This window comes from Centrocercus urophasianus, unplaced genomic scaffold (assembly GCF_019232065.1).
Source record: "Centrocercus urophasianus isolate 14NV4802_14NV808 unplaced genomic scaffold, USGS_Curo_1.0 seq_9, whole genome shotgun sequence".
In the NCBI taxonomy this organism is placed as follows: Eukaryota; Metazoa; Chordata; class Aves; order Galliformes; family Phasianidae; genus Centrocercus; species Centrocercus urophasianus.
The window spans coordinates 37,623,347-37,645,174 of record NW_024885532.1 but is presented as its reverse complement, the minus strand read 5'-3'; the positions used below and the strand labels follow the sequence as shown (position 1 = coordinate 37,645,174).

The window sequence follows — 21,828 nt, the reverse complement described above, 5'->3', positions numbered from 1 at the left end:
TGTTTTTGTTTTTGTTTTTTTCTCACTAATATTCAGAAACAGAAATGCAAGTAAGTAATTATCACACAGAAAAATTCCTTTGCTTCAATTCCAGGAAGGCATTTCAGTCTAGTAGATAAATTTCATTTTGGTAATCTTTCATGTAATATTTTCCTGCTGTTCACAAGAATGAAAACAGAATCCAGGAATGACTGAAAGGTCAACATATACTGTAAAACCTTGCTAACCCTCTGAAAACTCTTCACTTTCTAGAGTGGTTTGTAAAAAAAAAATAATCAGAAAAACAGAACAAAACAAAACTTGAGATGCTTTCCCAAAATAAAGACAGAGACTACACCTGTTATGGCTTTGTAAAGATACAGAGCTCTAGGTAGCAACTCTTCCAAATTGTTTCAGGGCTGGAGGTACACCACATGGACACCAAAAACCAAACCTTCAAGGGCTCGAAAACAGCAACACTCAGTAACAAACTACAGGTTTCAAGAAAAAGTCATATTTACGGCTACATGGAATGTGTTTGCTTTGAACAGATCATCAAAGGTAAAACTTGCTGTTAGATCGTTAAACTCCTCAGTGCTGTTAAACAAGTTTTCCTTAGTAAAAAATGTATATCATAATAAAGAAGCTGGTACTTATATTGATATAGATGTCAGTAGAACAATGAGAGAGATGCAGGGTGACAGCAAACATATACTAAGTCATTCTCTCAAGAAAATTAAGAGGCTCACAAGTTTCACTCTTAAAGAAAACAATAAGGAAGGAGAATGCTCTGTTAAAAAAAAATATATATCAAACAAACCAGAAGTCGATATTTTTACTTGTTGAGGTGCTGCATATTGTACTGTAAAAAGCAGAAAAGACATGCAGCAAATTTCAGTGGTGGAAAAGAAAATCCCTGCCTATCATATCACTGAATCATTGAGAAATTGTATTGTAAAAAGGCAAAACACAAATAACACTAAAAGTAAATGAGAAGAGTAGTAGAAGCGTAGCACTGTGTATGCATTTGGCTGACATAATGCATATCACATTATCTTTTGAAAAAACAGTATTTTTATTTATAAGTGAAATATTTGACATGGGAAATAACACACACTAAATAAATGTGACAGAAAAATCTCTGTTACTGCCCTCTTTTTGTTTTAGTTGATAGTACTGCTGCACTGTCAGAATGCAACCTATGCACCAAAGAGACTCCAGGATACTGGAGTAAGGGAGCACACCTTAATTTCAGCATGTGCTATGAATCCTTTCTCAGCAGGGCATTGGAGGCACCTAGAGACACAAGCAGTGTGTCTCATCCATTGCCTTTCTCCTTGGAAACTTTCTGTCTCCCAACTACATGCAAAAATGGAAGGTTTCAATAAAAATGGATTTATGTAGGAACAAACCCATTCCCTTTTCTTTATTTGCTCCCACATAATAGAAGATAACAAAATTTACCAAAATCCTGTATCTCCATTTTGGAATATCTAAGATGGATACTCCAGAGACTTGCACTGACCTTTTTAAAACATTCATTAGTACATTAATGTCATAGTGTAACATCAAAGAAGATTAATACATCAAACATGGAAAGATTCCTTCTGTTCTTTCTAAATACTTAATACAGAAAAAATTCCATGTCTTTAGTAACTCTTGATGTATACTGGCATAGCTGAAGGAAGAATCAATCCTCTTGTTTTTGAACCAGACAGGAATGAGTAGATGATTGCAACTAAAAAGCTCAAATTTGCTTTAAAAAGTAGAAGTTTTTTTATTTTCCTATCACGAATATGAATACTTACACATTTTACAAACAGAAAAGAAAGGTGTACACAAAAGTGCAAAACTTCCATTTTAATTAGAACACTATTTAAAATCCAAAGAGAGTATGCTAAACAAAATTTCAAGAAACAGAACCATAGAATCATGGAATCGTTTGGGTTGGAAGGGACCTTTAAGGTCATCCAGTGCCAATGTTCCTTAAAGCCCCACCCAGCCTTGTCCTATTGCTACATGCCCTTAATAGAAGTCCCTCCCCAGCTTTCCTGTAGGCCCCTTTTTCCTAAGGTCCCTGTGGAGCCTTCTCTTCTCCAGGCTGAAGAGCCCCAACTCTCCAGGTGCTCCAGCCCTCTGATTTCATTGTGGCCCTCCTCTGGACCTACTCCAACAGCCCCATGTCCTTCTTGTGTCGAAGGCTCCAGAACTGGGCACAATACTCCAGGTGAGGTCTCACAAGAGCTGAGTAGAGGGGCAGAGACACCTCCCTCGCCCTCCTGGTCACACTTCACATGTTATTAACCGTATAAATGTGAAGGATGGGCTCTTCAACAGCAGTCATTATCCAATGAAGTCACAGTTTGTACTCCCACTAACTTAACTGTGAGGTCAGTTAGCTCTGTATCAAGTTCTGTGCCAATCTTATGCTTATTTTATCACTTGTAATAAGGATACAAATATTCCTGATCAGTGAGTCCTTAGTAAACAACCCAACACCAACTTACAAATTATCTTACATCTGGGCAAAATAAAACAAAACAAAAGAAAACAAAAGCACCAAAAGAGAAAACAAAACACAGACTAATAGACACTTGGACCAATTTCTACCATAGAAAATACTTATATAGTCCTAAACATGCTGGGAATTTCCCATTAACTATTGTTTAGGCATGAAGGAAAGCAGAGAGGGAACAATGCATTTGGTAGTTCATAAATAATGATTTCAAGTGAAATAATGATTTCAGATATTTTTACAGTTCAGAGAACAAGTAAAAAAAGAAACAGAGCACTTACCATGTGGAAATGTGAGTAGTTAATAAGTACCCATGTTTCCAAGTGATTAAATGGATCAGAATTAATGTTGCACTGTCTTGCAGACTTATGTATGCGTTTAGGTCTAATTATGCTGCTTAAGAGCTAGCAGTACACCAAATCCACTTGTTACCTATAGGTAAGTCACAATAAACTTTCCTATCTATTGCAAGGAAACCATCACAGATTTTCACTCTTAAGGACATAGGGAGAACAACAAAGATTTGAAAGTAGTATTGTTTTTTCAATTGTAGCTTACAAAAACATTGAAATAATTTCCTGCTTTAAGTTAAGCAAATGTCTCTACTATGCCCTATAATGTGTAAAGACTACTAATCCAACCTGGCAACTATTTGTGTTAGTGTAAGACCATTCTGTGCACATTTATACAGAACATCTGTTCTTTCTGTCATTTTCACTAATTTGTTTTAAATTGGATGGCCAGCCACTCAAGCAGCTTCCTGGTACTCACAGTTCCCTGATTTACTACAAAGAGCAAGTGATACAGTATTTGAGTAGTATGTGTACTCAGAAGACAAAGTAATAAAAACAATAAAACCTACATCATCTTAGCATCAAATATACTGTGATTTTCTCCATTACACATACCATAATTCTGTTTTTTAATATTCTTCTAACTAGGTACACAGAATAAAACAGCCAATCCATCATTATTAACAGTGGAAATTTTGTATTAAAATGGATCAATTTCTAGTGAAAGTCAAACACCTCACTGTCCTTCCTCACACCCTGCAATCACTCTAATCAGGTGAAACATGTCAATGACTTATTACTCTTGACAGAACACTGTGGCTCTGACTTTAAGGTCACTCTGCTCTTACGTTTTGTGTAGCAGAACAAACTGTGTACACCCTAAGAGGGTGTATACAAAATAAAGGAACAAAGCAGAAAAGCAGAAGTCATACATCTTGATTTTAATAAGCCCGCTGACACTACCACTTCCATTACCTGGAAAATTAATTAAGATTTGTCTGCATCCAATCATTGCAATGAGCACTGAAAACTGACTGAAACAATGAATAGTGTGATGATTTAGCAGTAGAGCAGAACCAGGAATCAATGACAGTCAGCCTGGGAAAATCACAAATCCACTGATAGGAAAAAAAGTTGAGTGTTCATTTACTCCAGGATCTGACAAAGCCTCCTGCTACCCTATTAGGTAGAAGACTAGAAAGGAGATGGATTAACACATGCAGTGCTGAAACAATAGAACTTAAATTAACATTCCCACAGAGAAGAGAAATTAGGGCATTATGAAACAAATGCTTTCATTAATATTTTCTTTGTATACATCAAGAAATTACAGTTGCTAAAGCTATTTCTTGCTACTAGGTAATGCACTGACTAGAATTTCTTTTGAAAACAGTGCAGACCGATTTAACTGCTGTGAGGTAGGGGCAGAAAATGGAGCTGCTGTCAATGTAATACACTTTTCATCTATCTATATGGTTGCCATTCAGTAACATTCAGTAGAAGACAAGAGCATTCCCAACAGTAAAATTAATTTCACGTATTTGGAATCTATACTTAACATTCTGTAAAATCTTATAGTCTTCTTCACCTTTAAAATTAAATTAAAATTAAATACTATAGAATATTAAATTAAATTTTATTATTAAATTAAAATATTAAAATATTAAATATTAAATTAAAGTATTAAATATTATGTAAAAATATTAAAAGTAATATTAAATATTATAGAAGGTCCTTGCTCAGTTACTGAAGGCTAGAATTAAGAAATCACATATAAGCAAAAGAAAATAAGTGTATCTATGGAAGTTCTGTCTAAAAGACCGAAATCACAGAATGTGCAACATTCTTACAGGCTGTAAACACAGGAAAAGATTTGAAGTATTGAACAATTCCAAAAAATAGTTCACGAGGTATCCAAGTATACAATTTTCCCTATGGACTGCGAATTTGCCTGTGGACACTTACTCCCTGAGGATAATTATCCAAATAAGCAGAGTCATGCTGTGATGAACACTGCAAGATGTGTGCAGCAAAAAATGGTAAAGAGCAAAACTAAGATATATGAGAGTAGTAAGACCAATAGTAATATAGAGGGCATTTTTTAAATTTGGATTTTAAATCCTCATTTGCAATATAAGATCTATGCAGTTTTCATTTTATTTTTTTTTCTATATTTGTCTTTTCTGTCCTCTTTAGCATTAATTGCTCCACTTCAATCTGTGTAATTAGCTTCCTACTCTCCCCAGACCTATTCACCAAGAGCACATGACACACTACACTCAATCTGAACCAGCTGAGAAAAAAAATAGAGATGCCACAGTCATGGCTCCACTTGATATTTTCTTTATTCCATTGCATCACTGTTCCCTTCTTCCCGCTTGCTACCACATCACTGGAGCAGGCAGGAATATGTAGGCAGAGATCACGTGCTCCTCCAAGAACTGGACTGGAACAGCCTCCACAATCAATGAAAGACAGCACTGGTTAGGTATGTTTAGAAAAGGACTAAACATCAGCACAAACTGGTTAGGTAGAGCTGCCTAGCACCAACTACAAAGAAACTATTTCCACCTTCCTAGTAATAGATTGGAAAAAACAGTCATTCAGAGAGAAGAAGGAAGTTTATATTCTCCCAATACACGATGGAGTGCCTTTACTATCAGATTGTGTTTTCAAATATGAGGATATAAAATCCTCATACAAGAACACATTAATGAAGACATACTATTTCACAGTATTGCTAGCAAAATAGTCCAGCTTTCTTACACTTTAGGAACCTACAAACAGAGCAAAACGTATGTTTGTTGCATCCTGGGATGGTTGGGTATTAGAAAAATATTCCTCACCAGAGGATGGTGGGCATACAACAGGCTGCCCAGGGCAGCCTCAAACACAGCCTCAAACTGCCAGAGCTCAAAAAACATTTGGATGTTCTTGTTTAAGATGGTCCTGTATGAAGAAGCTAGGGGTTGGACTTGGTGATCCTTACGGGTTCCTTCTAATTCAGGATTTTATGAGATTCCTCCCCCAGATCTAAAATAACACCATTCCCTAAGAAGGATCCAAAGGATATGTGTAGTTATGTGTAGAAAGGATTCAGATGTGGTAAGACTGCAGGGGTGGCTCTGTGAGCACAGGGACCCACCACTGGGCAGAGCTGAGCTGTGAGCAATGCCAGGTGTGCCTCTGAGAGAGTGGACTGAAGGGACAGAAAGCTGGGAGAGAGGGTTGAGAGGTGGGAGAGAAGCAGCCCTGCACCCCCAAGGTCAGTGCAGGAGGAGGGCAGGATGTGCTCCAGGCACAAAGCAGCAGTTCCCTGCAGCCCAGGAGAGGCCCATGAAGGAGAGGCTTGTCCCCCTGCAGCCCACAGGCGGAGAACAGAGCACATTTCCACGTGCAGCAGTGGATGATGGCTGAAGGAGGCACAGCTCACAGATACCCCTGCAGGAGCAGCCCAGGTGGGAGGTGCAGCCCATGGAGAGGAGCCTACGGTGGGGTAGGAGGGCAGGGGGAGCTGCTGCCATGGGGCTGTGCTGGAACAATGCCTGTGGGTGGGACCTATGGGAAGGAGCTGTGTTGGAGCAGTGCTAGGAGAGCTGCAGTGTTTGGGAAAGCCAAACAGAATTGTTTTGAGAGGAAGCCATGTGGAAAGGGGCAGAGAATGAACATGGAGGAGTGGCAGAGATGTAGAGTTATGAGCTGATTGCAGCCCCCATTCCTCATTCCTCTGCACTGGTCAGAAGGAAGAAATAGGAGAGGGTGGGAAGGTGTTCGTAGTTTGCTTTTAATTCTCACTGCCCTGGGCAGTTAGCCACAGACAAAAAATGAAATTAATCTCCCTGAGCTGAGTCTGTTTTGTCCATGACAGTCACTGGTGAGCAATCTCCCTGTCCTTATCTCAACCCAAGAGCGTTTTTTCCCCATCAAATTTTCTTCATCTGCCCTTCTGAGAAAGGGCAATGAGAGAGTGGCATTGAGGTGCTGAGCTACTGTCTAGTTGATGTCCATCACATGTTCTCATTCTGTCCTCCTTCCCCAGTCTAATGTCACCAATATGCTTGGCAGTGCTGTTTTTTTTCACCAAGAGGAGGCCAAACAATGTGCAGCAAGGGGGGGGAAGGCTAATGACCATCATTATTCTCTGTATCTCCAACGCTATGAGATGAGAGGGACACAGTTTGGAGAACAGGACTCAAAGAAGCTCAGGGGCATGTCACAGAACAGAGCCCAGCCTGCAGCACTGCCTCTCCCTCCTCACATCACATGAACTGCTCCCTGCAGCTGCAGCACTGTCTCTTAAGAAGGCTGAAGCCCAGAGAGGCAGTAACAGCTGGCCTATGATGGGGAATACTGATTTACTTCACTGATAAAAGCATAAAATGTAAGAATGACACAATGGCCATGTGTGCAGAGTGCTGGAGCAGCCAAAGAATATTACAGAAGCTGAAAGCATACAGCTGTGCAATCAAACTGTCAGCCTGAAAATACATACTCATTTTAATTTATGAATGGACACACACACAACAAAATAATGAAATTACCAACTGTATATAATGCCAGTTCTTCTTTCAAGGGGAAAAACAATACAGAAATGTAGAAAGAGAAACATTTAATTTGCTAAAACACACTAGAAAAATACTTTTTTTTGCCTTTTTTTTTTTTTCTCTCCACAAATTCCATTTGAAAATATATTCCTCCTTGCCATACATCTTCAGCCATACATTTCTTCAAGCCCTACGCTGGTGCAAAACATCACACAGCTTAAGTTCTCATGTAAAATACAAAAAAAACAAAAAACAAAACAAAAACAAAAAAAAACATATTATTCCTGCATATTAGTATAGCAAAACTTGTCAAGTAACTACATGACCTTGTACCATTTACTCCCTGTGCTCCTGAAGACAGAGGACTCAACACAGATTAATGTTATGTTAAAAAACAAATCTGTTACAGCAAGACATAATATGAAGACAGGAATTCCCAGTACCTAGTATGCACAAGTCTATTGCGTTGCTACAATCACTGCTTAAGCCCCTCCAGTGGAAAAGAAGGATAAAAAAAAACTGTTGAATTCTATACAAAGCAATGATGAGCTCAGCAGAAAAGCAGAGAGAGTACTGATCTCTGATCACAGAATCACAGAATTGTAGGGGTTGGAAGGGACCTCCAGAGATCATCAAGTCCAACCCCCTGCCAAAGCAGGTTCCCTACAGCAGATTTTGTGTTGATCTGTTTGCTTTTCTTATCAAATGATTCAGGACTATTAATAAATAAACACAAAAAATACAATTCCTCCTGTTTCAAGAAAATGAATGTAAGTATACATCACCAGTTCATACAGAAAGTTATTTTTGCTCCAACATTTCCAGACTTTCATTAAAGAAAAATTACAAGGAAAGAATTAAAATTATTTTGAACATCAGGTAATCCTTCCAAGAATACCATTTTGATGTGGTTCCTTCCTTTACAGCATCAAATCGAGATTAAACTCAAGAGAGTGAAGTTTCTTGACTGCCTATTACTCCAAGTGAGATGTGGAAAGCAGCTCACCTCCCAGGACCATTCCAGCTTGACAGCACTTCCTCAAGCGACACGCTGGACAATTCTTCCTACGAATTTTATCAACTATGCAGTCATTTCTTCCAGCACATAAATAGTTGTGCTGCCCTGTAAGAGAAAAACAAGATTAATACAATGTTTTTTGCATGACAAAATTATTTCTCTGTAAAAACATTCCAAAATAACTAAGGATTCAAAAAAAAAAAAAAAAAAAAAAGAAAAAGTGACCTGACCCATCAAAGGACCCATTCATTTCACATTAGCTTTTAAATAATCACCTGAAACTATCTAAATATAATAATTCCTTTGGTTTAAGACTGGCATTCCCATCTACATAAATCCAACATAATTAGCAGACTGTACAAACCACTTAAAATAGGAAACTATCAATATTTCTCGTGCAAATCAATAAAGATGACAGATTTGTTTCTGTCAGACTTTTGTTTGTTTGTTTTACATTATTCCTCCTTACAGTAAAGTACTTACATTGTCTGGGATTTATAGGAAATTTCCTACAGATTGAATAAAGAATTTGAGCATTACACAATACTATAAAAAAGCAGAGTTAACTGTCTCTGCTGGAGAATCTCATCTGCACGAGACCTGCTGACAAACCAGTTGAACAGAGCCAATAAGAGCAAAGAGAAGGCTGTAAATTTTTGGTTTAGTTTAGCTTTCAAGAAAGGCATCTCTTTTATTGTCCTGTTCTGAAACACTTAGTTAGGAAGACGCTGTCATTTGTATGTCAAAATGGAATGTTTTAAAATAAACTGTCTTCTAGCAGAGCAGCCATTTTATTAGCAAACCATGAAATCCAGCTGATACACTAACATATTTTTCTCACAACAAGCTTCCAATACTTTCAAATTTCTCTTGTAGAGAATTTAAAAAATATATTTTTATGCTTTTGTATAACATTGATGACCTCTGTGATTCAATTTCGTTTCGCATGAGTAAACAAAGCTGTAATAAGAAATCAAACCAATCCTCTCATTAAGAATTTATCCTGTAAGGCTTAACTTTAAGATTCTTCCTGTTTTTGCACATCACCCTCCATTCATTTTCATATTTTCTGTTTCTAACACTGAAGCATAAAAAAATATTTTTCTTTCAGGAGTAATAAAATAAATCAAAAAGATACAGATAAACTACAGGATGTACCAACATCAGGGATGCTTCTCTGTGGCATACTGTAGAGTGGACTTCCAAATACAAAAGAGTACAACAGCACAACTTTTAGATTTGTACTTATTTGTAGATAGGTACTATTCTGAGTCAGCCATCTGATGTCCCCAGCAGCAAACAAATCTGAGGTGATTATTCTGCTCAGCTGCTGTTACTGCTTTCGTTATTACCATATTCCACCCTTTATCTGCACACAGTAAAGTAAGAAACTGTTCACCAGTAAGTTTTCTAAATGGGAGAGAGACAAAAAGAAAATGAATTCCTCAGACGAAAAAATCAGGAGATGAACACAACTCTGTCCTAACAAGAAGACAAGACGTGGTGCTAAACCATGTGAAACAGAATGAGATGGCTTCTGTGGCAACATCTTTACAACAATTAATTTCCTTCTTACCTTGCTTGACTTTTAACAACAACTAGAATGGGCTTAATGAAAGAAGCCTTATTGCTTGAAATCCATTTTTGTAACAGTTTCTTTTGCTTTAGAAAACAACAGGTAAATAGAAGCAATTGTCTCACACACTGCCTGGCATTTTAAATGTATTTATTAATGCTTTAAATCACAAGGTGTTCTCATTTAATTTCTCCCATTACTTCTAATCCTGGATTCCTTCTTACAGGAAACACTACCAAAATCAACCAAATGAATACACATCTGTCTTGCTTTTGACAGCAGACCATGAACAAAACACTTATTTTGAACACATCTTCCTTGAGATTTATTCACAGCCTTTCCCTCATCTTACTTCACCTTCATTAGCTACAAAACCACTCAGTCTTCTGAAAAGCAACAACAGCTTTAAGCCTCTGTTACTTAACATAAAATCTATGGAGCGTGAGATTATCTTTGCATTATTGCATTCTGATGCTTTAATGAACAGTTAATTCCCAAAGGAATGCTTAAATATAAGGTTTAAGTTATGTCTGTGAGTGTTTTGTAGTTTTGTTTGGCTTCTCTTCTGGGCATCCTTGTTTGGGAATTTTTTGAATTTATGCACGGTCTGAGTCCACATCCAAGACCAAAAATAGATTATGTCTTTCCATTGAATGCCTATGAGCGGCTCACGATGACACAGGCATGCAAGTTTTACTTTTCTTCTCATACTGACACAAAAAAGCTGATCTACCAAAGCTACTGTAATATCATGAAACATTACTCTGCAAACACTCAAAGTGTTCACATGTTCTAAAATGATATCTGTATGTAGAAATGCTCTTGCTACCAGTACGTGCTATGCACCCTCAGCACCCCAAGGGTGTGCTCTCACTGCCAAAAGAGGCTAAAAAGCTCAGGTGGAAGCAGCAATGGCAACAGAAGTTAATAGCATGATTTATACTCATGCACATTTAAATTTAATATTGCTAAAGAGTGCAAGACATTGAAAAACCTAAAATTCACTGTTACGCACATTTAAGGTTCACTACAGCTCTTATAAACCTCATCATAATGTAGGGTTTATCAACAGATCCAACTTCCTCTTCAGCTGAAAATGCAGGAGCTACTTTAACACTACATAACAACTCATCAACTGCTTATTATAAATCCAGAACAGAACAAATGCTTTCAATTCTGCAGAACAAACTGCAAATGAATTATAATTATGAAAACTGCTCGAGTGTTTCTACGTTCTACTGAACATAGCACTCCACCTTTGAGTTTAAGATTAGAAAGGATTAAAAAATCCCTCTGTCCAGTGCATACTGTGAAATAAGAATTTGCTTAGCTGTTCAAAAATAAGTACTATTTCATTCCCATTTAATACATTGTATTTGCAATCTACTAAAGACCAGTGACACAGTCTTTCTTATATGTTTACCTGTTTTATTTCTCCCATTAAGAAGAAACCAGTGTTAAAAAAAGAACAAAGGAAAAAGCCAACACCCTGCCCACTAAACCCCCTTGTGAGATTACAGAGATAAAATCATGAGTTTTAACACTTGTCAACCACTTCCTCATTTGCAGGCTATAAAGAAGCCACAACCGCATCCTGAGTTTGAATTATATTTCACATGATTTTCCATTCTGCTCACTGCTATCCAACCTCTCCCTCAGTAGCTCCCATCTTTATGTGCATTCCACTGATTCTGATTTGGAACACATATGATGTTCAACTAGTATTTTGTATAGTTTCAGCTGTTAGGGCTTTTTTAGTTATCTCAGTCATCTGGTTGGATTTCACAGATAGAAAAATCTGAATAAACAATCACATCTGAAACTGTGTCTGTTTTTCTACTGCTGTCCAGAGCTGGGTTCTGAGAAACTACTACTTGCTCAATATTACTATTTAAGTACAGACAACCATCTGAAGGACTGATTGGGTAGGAAAGGGAAAACACAAAGATATTTGATTAAATTCCAAATTATGCTTTTTAGGATCGCCCATGTATTAATTGATTCACTTTAATATATGGGTATTGCAGTGATATTAAACACACGTACTGATAAAGTATCCAAAGATCCCAGTAAAGACAAAATTCCTGCTCAACTGGCAGCTTGTCACTCAGTATCTTTCATGCCATTTTAACTGGGAAGGAAAAACACATACCAAGACAGCAGTGTAATCACTAGAGCCCAGGTCAGAAAGTAAAGATTTAAATTTGTATCTCATACTACAATATGAACCTAAAAGCCTTCTGGCAACCACCTTTTCCTAGGAAGTTTTTTCCCAGTGTAGTTTCCAAAATGTGTTTATTTTTCACCTGTCCTTAAAAATGCACATTATAGTTTTCTCTCAACCTCTCAAAGCTTCAGCTTGTAACTTAGGTGTGAAGAAAACATGGAAAGAAAACACCTGTTACTTATGTACTCCAGGCTGTCATAGGATAGCACTCTTCTTAACCCCCATCTGTGTTCACTTATGTGAGTAAATGTGGAAGTCCTAATGGAAACAGGGAACTACAACTGTAAATCTGCACTAATAACACAGAGAAATTCTGTGCTGTGTACATGTACAGTGTCTTTAAAAACTACACGATTCACTTAGCTGACTGACACCTTAAGTCACTTAAAGTCATTTGAGTGCACTATTGGAGTTGCTGAAATTTTGCAGATATGCAAAATATGGAAAATGTATCTGCACAGGGAGAACCACACGCAGGCAGCCAGCTATTTGTGTGAGTACATCTGTGCTGAGCTGCTGCCAGTCTGCACAGAAGCAACACCCTTGTTTGAGAACTCTCATTTCCTACTGCCTACAAACAAAAGCATTTTCTCAAATCTTCTCTCCCACAGCTGATTCTGTCTCCCTGTACCACTCTTACCATGCAACACTGTCTCACAGAATCAGCCCATACCACCATTGAACAACCACTATTCACAACACACATGACAGTGTTTCAGAAATCTTTTGATTAAATATTAAAACAGATTAAATATGTAAAATATCTAATATCTAAAAACAGTAAATAGATACCGTATCTCTTCGTGAATGATTTTATTGACACTTTCCAGCATTAACTTCTACCTTCCTGAAAGCCAGGTTCTGCTCCATAATTTTCTCTCAATATGCTCTTTACCTCTTAAAATATTTTTCATATCATAAGGACTATTAAAAAAAAATCCAAAAAACAATTAAGATAGTAGATTTAAAATACAAAGGAATTAGTTGTTCACTAACCCACCTTCAGTGGTTCCCGTGGTTTCAAAACAAAATGGAAAGCAGTTACACAAATGTGTACTGAACACCATGGCCCAGATGAAGTTTTTGAGCATACTTTTGACTCCTGAAAGTGAAGCTAATATAACAGATAAGGATTACTGTGGATTTGGACTGACTCTATCAGTGTTTCCCATAACCGGGCAAAAAGTGCAGCTTGTTCCTCTTCAGAAATAGGAAATGCAACTTGTCTGACCTTTGATCTTATCTGAAACCACCACTTTTACACTGTTCCTATCTGCAAAACAGCAAATGTGTGCTGAGCTTGCCTTTCACTGTGTGTGTTCATGAGCATGCATCTCACAGAACCAAGAATCTGTACTACAGTTAGTCATATTGAGAATTGTCCCTCATGTGTCCCTGTACACCACTGCAATCTTCAAGATTTCAAGCACCTCAAATAATACTTATTTATTATTTAATACCAACTCCTCCACTGCACTAACATTTTCTCTACAAGATGAGACTAAAGTGAGACTTAGTCTCTAACTACTTAAGAACAAACCACATCTCTCACTGACCTTACCAAATATCATCTACAAAAAGCTTAGTGCTTAGCTGGGGGACTTCCATTAAATTCCCCTCTTTGACCACTAGAATCAAAATTAACTTTTCCCAAATCTTAAGCAGGTGTCCGGTCTAGAGCTCTACAAAGCACTTTTATTTGCAGACAGGAAGAAATGAGAGTTTGCAAACAAGTGTACAGCTTCTGTGTAGGCTGGCTGCAGTTCAGCACAGATGCACTCACACAAATAATCAGCTACTCTATAAGGACTATAAAGTATTATTAAAGACTTGCTATTGAAGCGTATCTGCCTCACAGCAAAGGACTTAGGATTCAGTGGATCAAAGAGGGCAAAGAGTGGATAGAAGAGTAACATGGGAGCATATTCCATTCTGGAAACTTTTCTTCTCCTTGCATCGATATAGTAAAAGATATAAATAGTGAACAGTGACTGCAGTCCAAGTAATCCAACAGCCTTGAGGTCAGTGTTGCAAGGACAGAAAAGTGTGTTTGACTCCCTCAAGGGACCAAAGATGACAGACACAGTTTTACACCCTGTGCAACTGCCTTACCACTTCTACGCACTCAGTGATGGGGTTTGTGAGCATAGCAGGTACCAGCAGTTCCTTTGTGAAGTTAGTCCTTCACTGCTCTGCCTTCACTTCATGTGATGAAAAAACAGGCTGAATTAAAGTATTTTGTTTCAAAAAGAAAGCAAAATCATAAAATGCTCATTCCTAAGTCAAACCTTACATTATACCTTATTTGCTGAGCAGATTGACAGATCAAACTTCTCATATACGCCCAGTCTGTTGTCTGTTGTTTAAATATCTGTCAAATTTTATTTGCTAAGTGAATAAAACATGCTTCTTAAAAGGGAAGCTGCATTTTCAAAACTATCCTTGCTTTTCTTCTCTTGAACAAAACACTTGCAGTATCTTACCATCCTTGACTGACCCCTTTCTTATGCTTTATCCTGATCTGAAAATTATCCTGCCTTCTGTTGTGAACACTGCAATGCCACTGTCTTCTTCCTTCCAAAGCTACTTCTCTGGACAGCAACACATTGTTTTTATCTCCAAAACAGAACAATTAAGCATAATTACCCCATTTTCATTCACTTCTAGATAGTTGGAAGTTATAACCCTTTTAAAAATCTTTTTGATTTCCCCATCTATTCCACCATCAGCAACTGGACAAAAAAAAAAAAAAAAAAGAAAAAGAAAAATGCCCATTGTATTAACCATTACGAACTGCAAAATCAGGATTACTCTTTCACATTGATTTTATCTGCTTTTTTTTTCAGGTAACATCCTGAAAGACATAAAGACTTTCTGCCTAACTACAAAAACTGATAGCTGTAAGAATTCTGCATAGCCAATATCTTTCAGAAAATCAAGCTGGCTTCCACAAGTCAGCATCTCCAGTTTGTTTTATGGCAATGTTCCATGATCACCATTTTTGAGTGAAGTATATTACTGGTAGAAATATGTAAAATGATAAAATTAACAGCTTATAGTCAGTGAGGAGCATATTTCTTATAAAACACAGATCATGGGATTTGAACATACAATCTACTTTAAAAGCACTCCAACTGTTTCAAACATATGCATCATCACAGTACCGTTTTTACTTCTGATCCCAGACTGCGGTAGTCTTCTACCAACATAAGAAGCATATGAGAGCTGCTCCAAATGTAATGCCTTCTTTTTAATGGTATTGGCCCACAACATCAGAGGCAGATGTCAGTGTATGGAAGTAGATGTTGAACCTTCCTGCCATATTCCATTACATTTTGTAGATGTGTGATAGATGGCAGCAGAGGGGTGGCGTGACAAAATAGTGTCTGACACAGAAGTGCATGTGAAGAAAAGGTGTGGAACTGAATTCTGCCATATGGAAAAAATGGCACCCATTCACATTGTTTATGGAGACCAAACAGTGAATGTGAGCACAGTGAGGTGCTGGGTGGGGTGTTTCAGCAGTGGTCACAGCTCCACTGGCACAGACTTTTACAAGCACAGAATTCAGAATGCAGGCTTTTGTTAATAGCTAGCTTTTGTGCATAGCTAGTGCTTGTGACTATGTTGAAAAATAGCATTTTGTAGTTGAAATTTTTTTCTAACAAGTAGTATTATCGTGGTCTTTGTACCTGTTGTAGTTTCCATGTAAATAAATAGGAGGCATTACTTTCAGAACAACCTACATATCTGCATTTCAGTCACCCTAACATCTATATCAGTGACAATATTACAGCATATTGCCTTGATGACGTCTTCAATATATATCTTCCTCTTATTCTTTGACTTGTCCTACATTTGAACCTGTGGGATAAGGGTCACTCGTAAGAGTAATAAAGGGTCACTCATAAGAGTAACAAAGGCAGAAAAACAGAAAAAAGATGTATTTAAATAAATAAATAAATAAATAAACAGATACTGCTGCCCCCTGATCAAAATATCCAAAGAACAACAAACTGCTTGAAAATCTTGAAGAAGGGCTTCATTTAGCTGACTAGATTCTCAAGTGTGGACACTCAGCAGAATAAGGAACATACACTCCATTCTTGGGCATTAGAGGGAAAGCAGGTACTTCAGAATTTATTTTAAACTTGAGTAGGTGTCTAAATTTGGGTTTCTTAATAGTGTCTCTTCAAAGGATGCCCACAGTGATTAACTCAAATACATACATCCACACTGTAAATGCCTTCAGCCTGTTACAGCAATTCTCACATAAAATATTGCCTCTGCAGATAATGGAAGATTATGTAACTATATAAGAAGAATAATGTTCTCCTGTCTCAGTGTAGCATGTAAGTCCTATATTTTAACTGCAGCAGATCACAGGTTGCTGAAACACACTCAAACGTTAAAGGATGTTAAGGATGATAACATTAATGATATTAAGCAACAGCCACTTGTCAGAACACAGGATTTGCAACCAGTTATAAAAAGAACATTCTGAAGTGCAACCACGTATCACTGTGCACATGGCAGACTAACATACAAAGGATACTTGTTTAAGTCTTTCCTTTGGTAGCCCATAAAGAACCGCTCCTTACCAGTAATCACCAGTTTTGTGGAACAGGTGCATCGAATGAGGAGATGGACACTGTCAAACTTAAATGCTTTTTAGTAACTAGTAGTTTGACTAGAAATAGAACCACAGAATGGCTCAGGTTGGAAAGGACCCTGAAGATCATAAAGTTACAACCTCCCTGCCCTGGGCAGAGCTGCCACCCACGAGATCACACTGCCCGATGATTACTTTAAATAACTGTCACATTTATTATGTAGTCTGAAAAGGTATTAGCTACCTTTGTGGTGTGGGTGAGATTCATAACACCAAGAGCAGACTGCTCACATCATCACCTGACACTGCTTTTATGCTCAGTACAGAGAGCAGTTAGCGAGAGCACTGCCATTTTCATCATCAGTAGATATCTGAAATAAGTCAGTGAATTACTTCCTAGAAGTTCCCACTTCTCTCCATTCACTATACAATGAACTTCAGATGAGTAACTCAGGTTACTCCTTTTGTGCAGATCTAAAGTTAGAACAAAGCAACCTCAGTAGTACAGAGCAGTCTGGTGCTGGTGCTCCGTACCGAAAGTGGTTTTACACTATCTGAAAGAACTTCCATTCCACCTGAAAAGATGCAATATTCAATACTGCTTCTAAACACACTACATGAAGTTAAGCCCAAAATTTGGCTAATTGACATTTCTGCAGCTGATGGCATTCTATGTAGTCCCTATCAGGAAAGCAGTACGAAGGCATAATGAGAACTGCAAGCAGTCCAGCATCACTTAGCACCAGAACAAACACGATCCTAGCACACACCACTGTGCAGCATGCAGATCAGCAAATTACTGTCTGCCAAACAACTGAGCAATGTATATTTGTACACGATGAAGATACAGTTACATATCAGCACAGATCTTATTTCCCTTTTCAGAAGGCAAATTCTTTTCTCTCACAAATGAAATTTTCTAGTTGATCTTTATGACCTTCATGGAGATTATTTCAAATGTTTGAATTTGAAAATAAATTTACTGTGTGCTATCATATTTTGGTCACATACAAAATGAAAATGTTTAGTAATATTACAGAAATTAACTGAAAAACATTTGTATTTCTCAACATGAAGCATGCATGCCTTCTCTGCTACATGCAGTGTTGCAGCTGCCAGATATACAGCACACACTGCACCAAATCCCAATCCACAGACCCTGGAAAGTGAGATTAACAAATGGAAAACACTGAAGTATTAAGAGAATGGGAACTTTTTATAGTTGATACCTTTATTTCATAGATGAAAAGGTCTGTACAGTACAGCACTTCACTGTTCAGAAAGAGGGTTTTGTAACGGGCCCTGGGTCATTTTAATCAATGTTTGGCACACTGTTCTGTTTTTTTAAGCTATGAAAAAACACAACTGTAGCAACATTCCTGATGCACAGTATTTCAGTACGTATGTAGTGAATCACACTTCCATCATAAGCTGCTTGTACACAGCACAAGTCAGATAAACCTTATCAGAAAGGCTGCACAAAACAACAGTCAGTCTTCACAGCGTAGATGTAGCTCATCCTCAACTCATCACCCTCCTCTACCCTTATGCAGAGACAGTGAAAACTCTGATGGAAAGTACTTTTTATCCAGCAGAATTTGCCAAATTTAGGTCTCAGAGAGAAGTCTGTTTCTCACCAGTCAAGTCTTAGCTGCTGCTGCTGCTGCTGCTGAGCACAGTCCCTAACACTGCTACTCGTACAGTGCTCTCATCCTGAACTTGAAGCACATATTAAAACCAGACATATCTGCCATATAACCAGTTGTAGTAGGGTCCCAGACATTCAAACAAACCAAGAGTTAATTCCTAACTCATCTGCTGCAATGCCATGTATTCATGTTGGCCTCAAACACTTCTGATTCCCACAACCACTTGTCACCGTGAAAAAAGGCAAAGGAAGGCAAATGCTTTTACAAATATAAAGCAAAAATTAACAGCTTTACACGGTTTTATGTGAAGATATCTCTATAAGATATTAAAGACCATTTGTCAATTTAAAGAAAAATGAGGAAGAACTCACTTCCTAAACTTCATTTTCCTATAAGCTCCGCTGGCAATTTTATAACAATTGTTTTTGTGACCATAAGTTTGATAAACTGGTAGCACTTAAAAAATGCCTGACACCAAGAGCAAATTAATTTGCACATACAGTAATTCTTTAAAGCATTTTAAATGTTAACTCTGAATATTCTTTGATTGACAACTTCAAACTACCCGTCACCCTCAGCTCACAAAAGCAAACGATACTACCACATCAACTTATTGAGTTCAGGTTTGTGCTTTCAGTTTTCTTCTCTAAGTATAAATAAAAGTAACTTCTATTATTTTCTTGATAACCAAAAGAGAACTTTGAGTATTTTTAAAAACCTTTGCAACTTGTACAATTGAATCAATGGGTACATAAATCAACTCTTGCAGGCAACCAACCAAAACCAACCATTCAGACTACCTCTGAATGCAGAGAAATACTTCCTAAAATACTGGTATATTTATTCCCTATCTGCATTTTCTTTTCCCCACCTCCAGCACTACCTTTTTTCCCTATCTGTTCTTCTGCATCCCCCTCACCTTCACTAAAAGCCTTGCAGTTTGGGTTTACTGCTTGGGATTCTGTTTCAAACAAAATATACTTACCATACTGAGACCATCATTTTATTTATGCATATAGGCACATAGAGCAAGTCAGGAACCCAAATAACAAAAGCTTTGCTAAATCGTATAAATATGTAAGAATTTATTGCCAACATTCTAGAAGAATTTAAATCTATAATTTCATCTTAGTTATCCACATACAATTCTGGACTACTGTCACAATATACAGATATCCATTAGCTCTACTCAAATTAAATCACACTCAGCATAGAAACTTTCCTAGATTCACCTGCACAACTTCAAATAGTTAATTCAAAAAGGTTAGATATGGAAAATGGAGTTTTCTGGATAACGTGATGGTCAGTTCCATCCCAAAGGAAGTATTTATTTAATACTGCACTTCTTACACACTAGGGGTAAGTAAAATGAATGGTGTATGAGTAGTGGGTTTTGTTAGGGAAAAAAAATAATACATTTGCTATTAGATTTGAAATAGCCAACATATCTGAGATTACCTAATCAATTCAAATAGAAAATAGGCATTTTGTGACTAACCCAGTAATACTGCATTACATCCCTTGTCATGTATGCACTGGACAACTGTGCAATGATATGAAAGAGAAATCTAAATACAGAAAATCCAGCAGGTAGCCCAAGTAATCTATTTGGAGTCTTTAGTTTTTTTTTTTTTTTTTTAATTTCTTATTGTGTACCTTATGGAAAGTATATAAAAACAGGGCTGATGATAAATTTGCACTCAAAAAGTCAAATATGTTATTCGCACAAATAATTCTTAAAGAAACATGGGTAGGAGTATTAAATTTTTTAAAGGTGCATCAACCATTCCTGCGCCAAAAAATGAAGGGGAAGGAGACATTCTGTAAGGAAAATGTCTCAAATGAATTTATTACTTTGACTCTGTGAATTTCAAGCACCATTTTCACTTGTATTTAAAATTATAATATTCTTTTTAAAGAGGAGTAATTTGTCACCTTTATTTCTGACTAGAAAGAAGTGAAGAAGCGCTTCAAGTGTAAATGAAATTGAGATCGATCTATGAATGAGATTATTTCAATGCTAATAATTATATTCTGCGCTTCATGAAAGGACTCCATCATTATAAACAACTCCCTGCAGACTGCAACTAGTGCATAAACCAAGTAATCCCATTTGTTCATCTAGCTCATGTTCACTTGTCATTCTTCCAATAAAACTTCTGTTTTATATACAACCTCTGTTGTTTCTGTTGTCATAGTTCAGCTTTCCGAGGTTGTTGCCCATTATTCTAATTTTCTACTGAAACAAACAAACAAACAAAAAACCCAACATATTTCTTCACCATAGGATCAGACTTTGGAAAAGACTTTTTTTTTTTTTTTTTTGAAAAAAAAAAAAGGTAGGTATGAAGAGGCTAGGTAAAAGCCAAGTTTTTTGTTGGTCTAACTGTACTGACCTTCTCTGTATGTCTTTATCAATCAGTAACATCCTGCAAATACAGATTTTTCATAAATATTCAAAGAAAACAAACTTAAAACATTTCCACCAACCCCGTGATCTCCTAATATTTATATTAACAACAAACAGCCAACAAAGAAAGTAAAAAAAAGAATACCAGTGAAGTTAATGATGAAAGAATTTAGTTAGTATTCACTGTAATACTTAAATAGACTTGCCAAAAAATGACAGTAATCATGCTTTCAAAGATTATCAGTAAGTAAAGGATACATTATCCGCAGACCTAGAAAGAACTATTTAACATAATTAGGAACAATGGTATGATATAGTACCTTCCATTGCCCTTTTAAAGAAGACTTTACAGCTCCCACAGGTGAGTACTCCGTAGTGGCAACCAGAAGCCTCGTCGCCACAGATGAGACAAATCTTCTGGGGTAGTGATTCAAAGCTGTATTGGGAGCTTTGGCTGGTTTCTGTATCTGGCCTTGAAAAGAAAAAGAAGAGAAATGAAACATCCAGATTTGCAACAGTTAGCAACTTACCCAAATTAATCAGTTCTACAATAAAAACTTCCTCTATAGAAAATCAAGGGAAAAAAAAGCAGCATTGCCTTTCTGCTTAAGCTTCTCTTTACACCAGGATAAAAGGCACATTTGTAGTAGTGTCTACTCATTGAAAATGGTTTTGATAAAAAGGTTCAATTTGAGACACTGTCAAAATGTTCCATCTTCTTCAGCTCAGCAAGTCCTCCTAGCAAAGTCATACTGACTTATCTTTTCCTCAACACAGCATGGCATAGAGATGGAACCAATTAGAAATCAACTGCATTTCAAAACTTCCTCCACATGGGAAATCACAAAGTTTTATCTCGATTAGAAAAGTCCTCAATAACCAGCATGGCACTTCTGCAAAAGCTGCAGCTTTTGATCAGCAGGCAATTCAGTGAGCAGATTATGGCAAGTGACAAGTGAAAAGCCAAAAGTGAAAAGCCAAAAGTGAAAAGCCAAAAGTGAAAAG

At 37.1% G+C, this 21,828-nt stretch overlaps 1 protein-coding gene across 1 annotated transcript in view; it reads right to left on the bottom strand.

Moving 5' to 3' along the window:
* Window positions 1-21,828, bottom strand: part of PGR (progesterone receptor) — a 38,923-nt gene that overhangs the window by 15,206 nt on the left and 1,889 nt on the right. The window contains exons 2-3 of the mRNA XM_042839170.1: window positions 21,144-21,295; window positions 8,338-8,454 (exon numbers count right to left, since the gene is read on the bottom strand). Coding sequence (XP_042695104.1) covers window positions 8,338-8,454; window positions 21,144-21,295 — 269 coding nt within the window. The remainder of the gene's footprint in view (window positions 1-8,337; window positions 8,455-21,143; window positions 21,296-21,828) is intronic.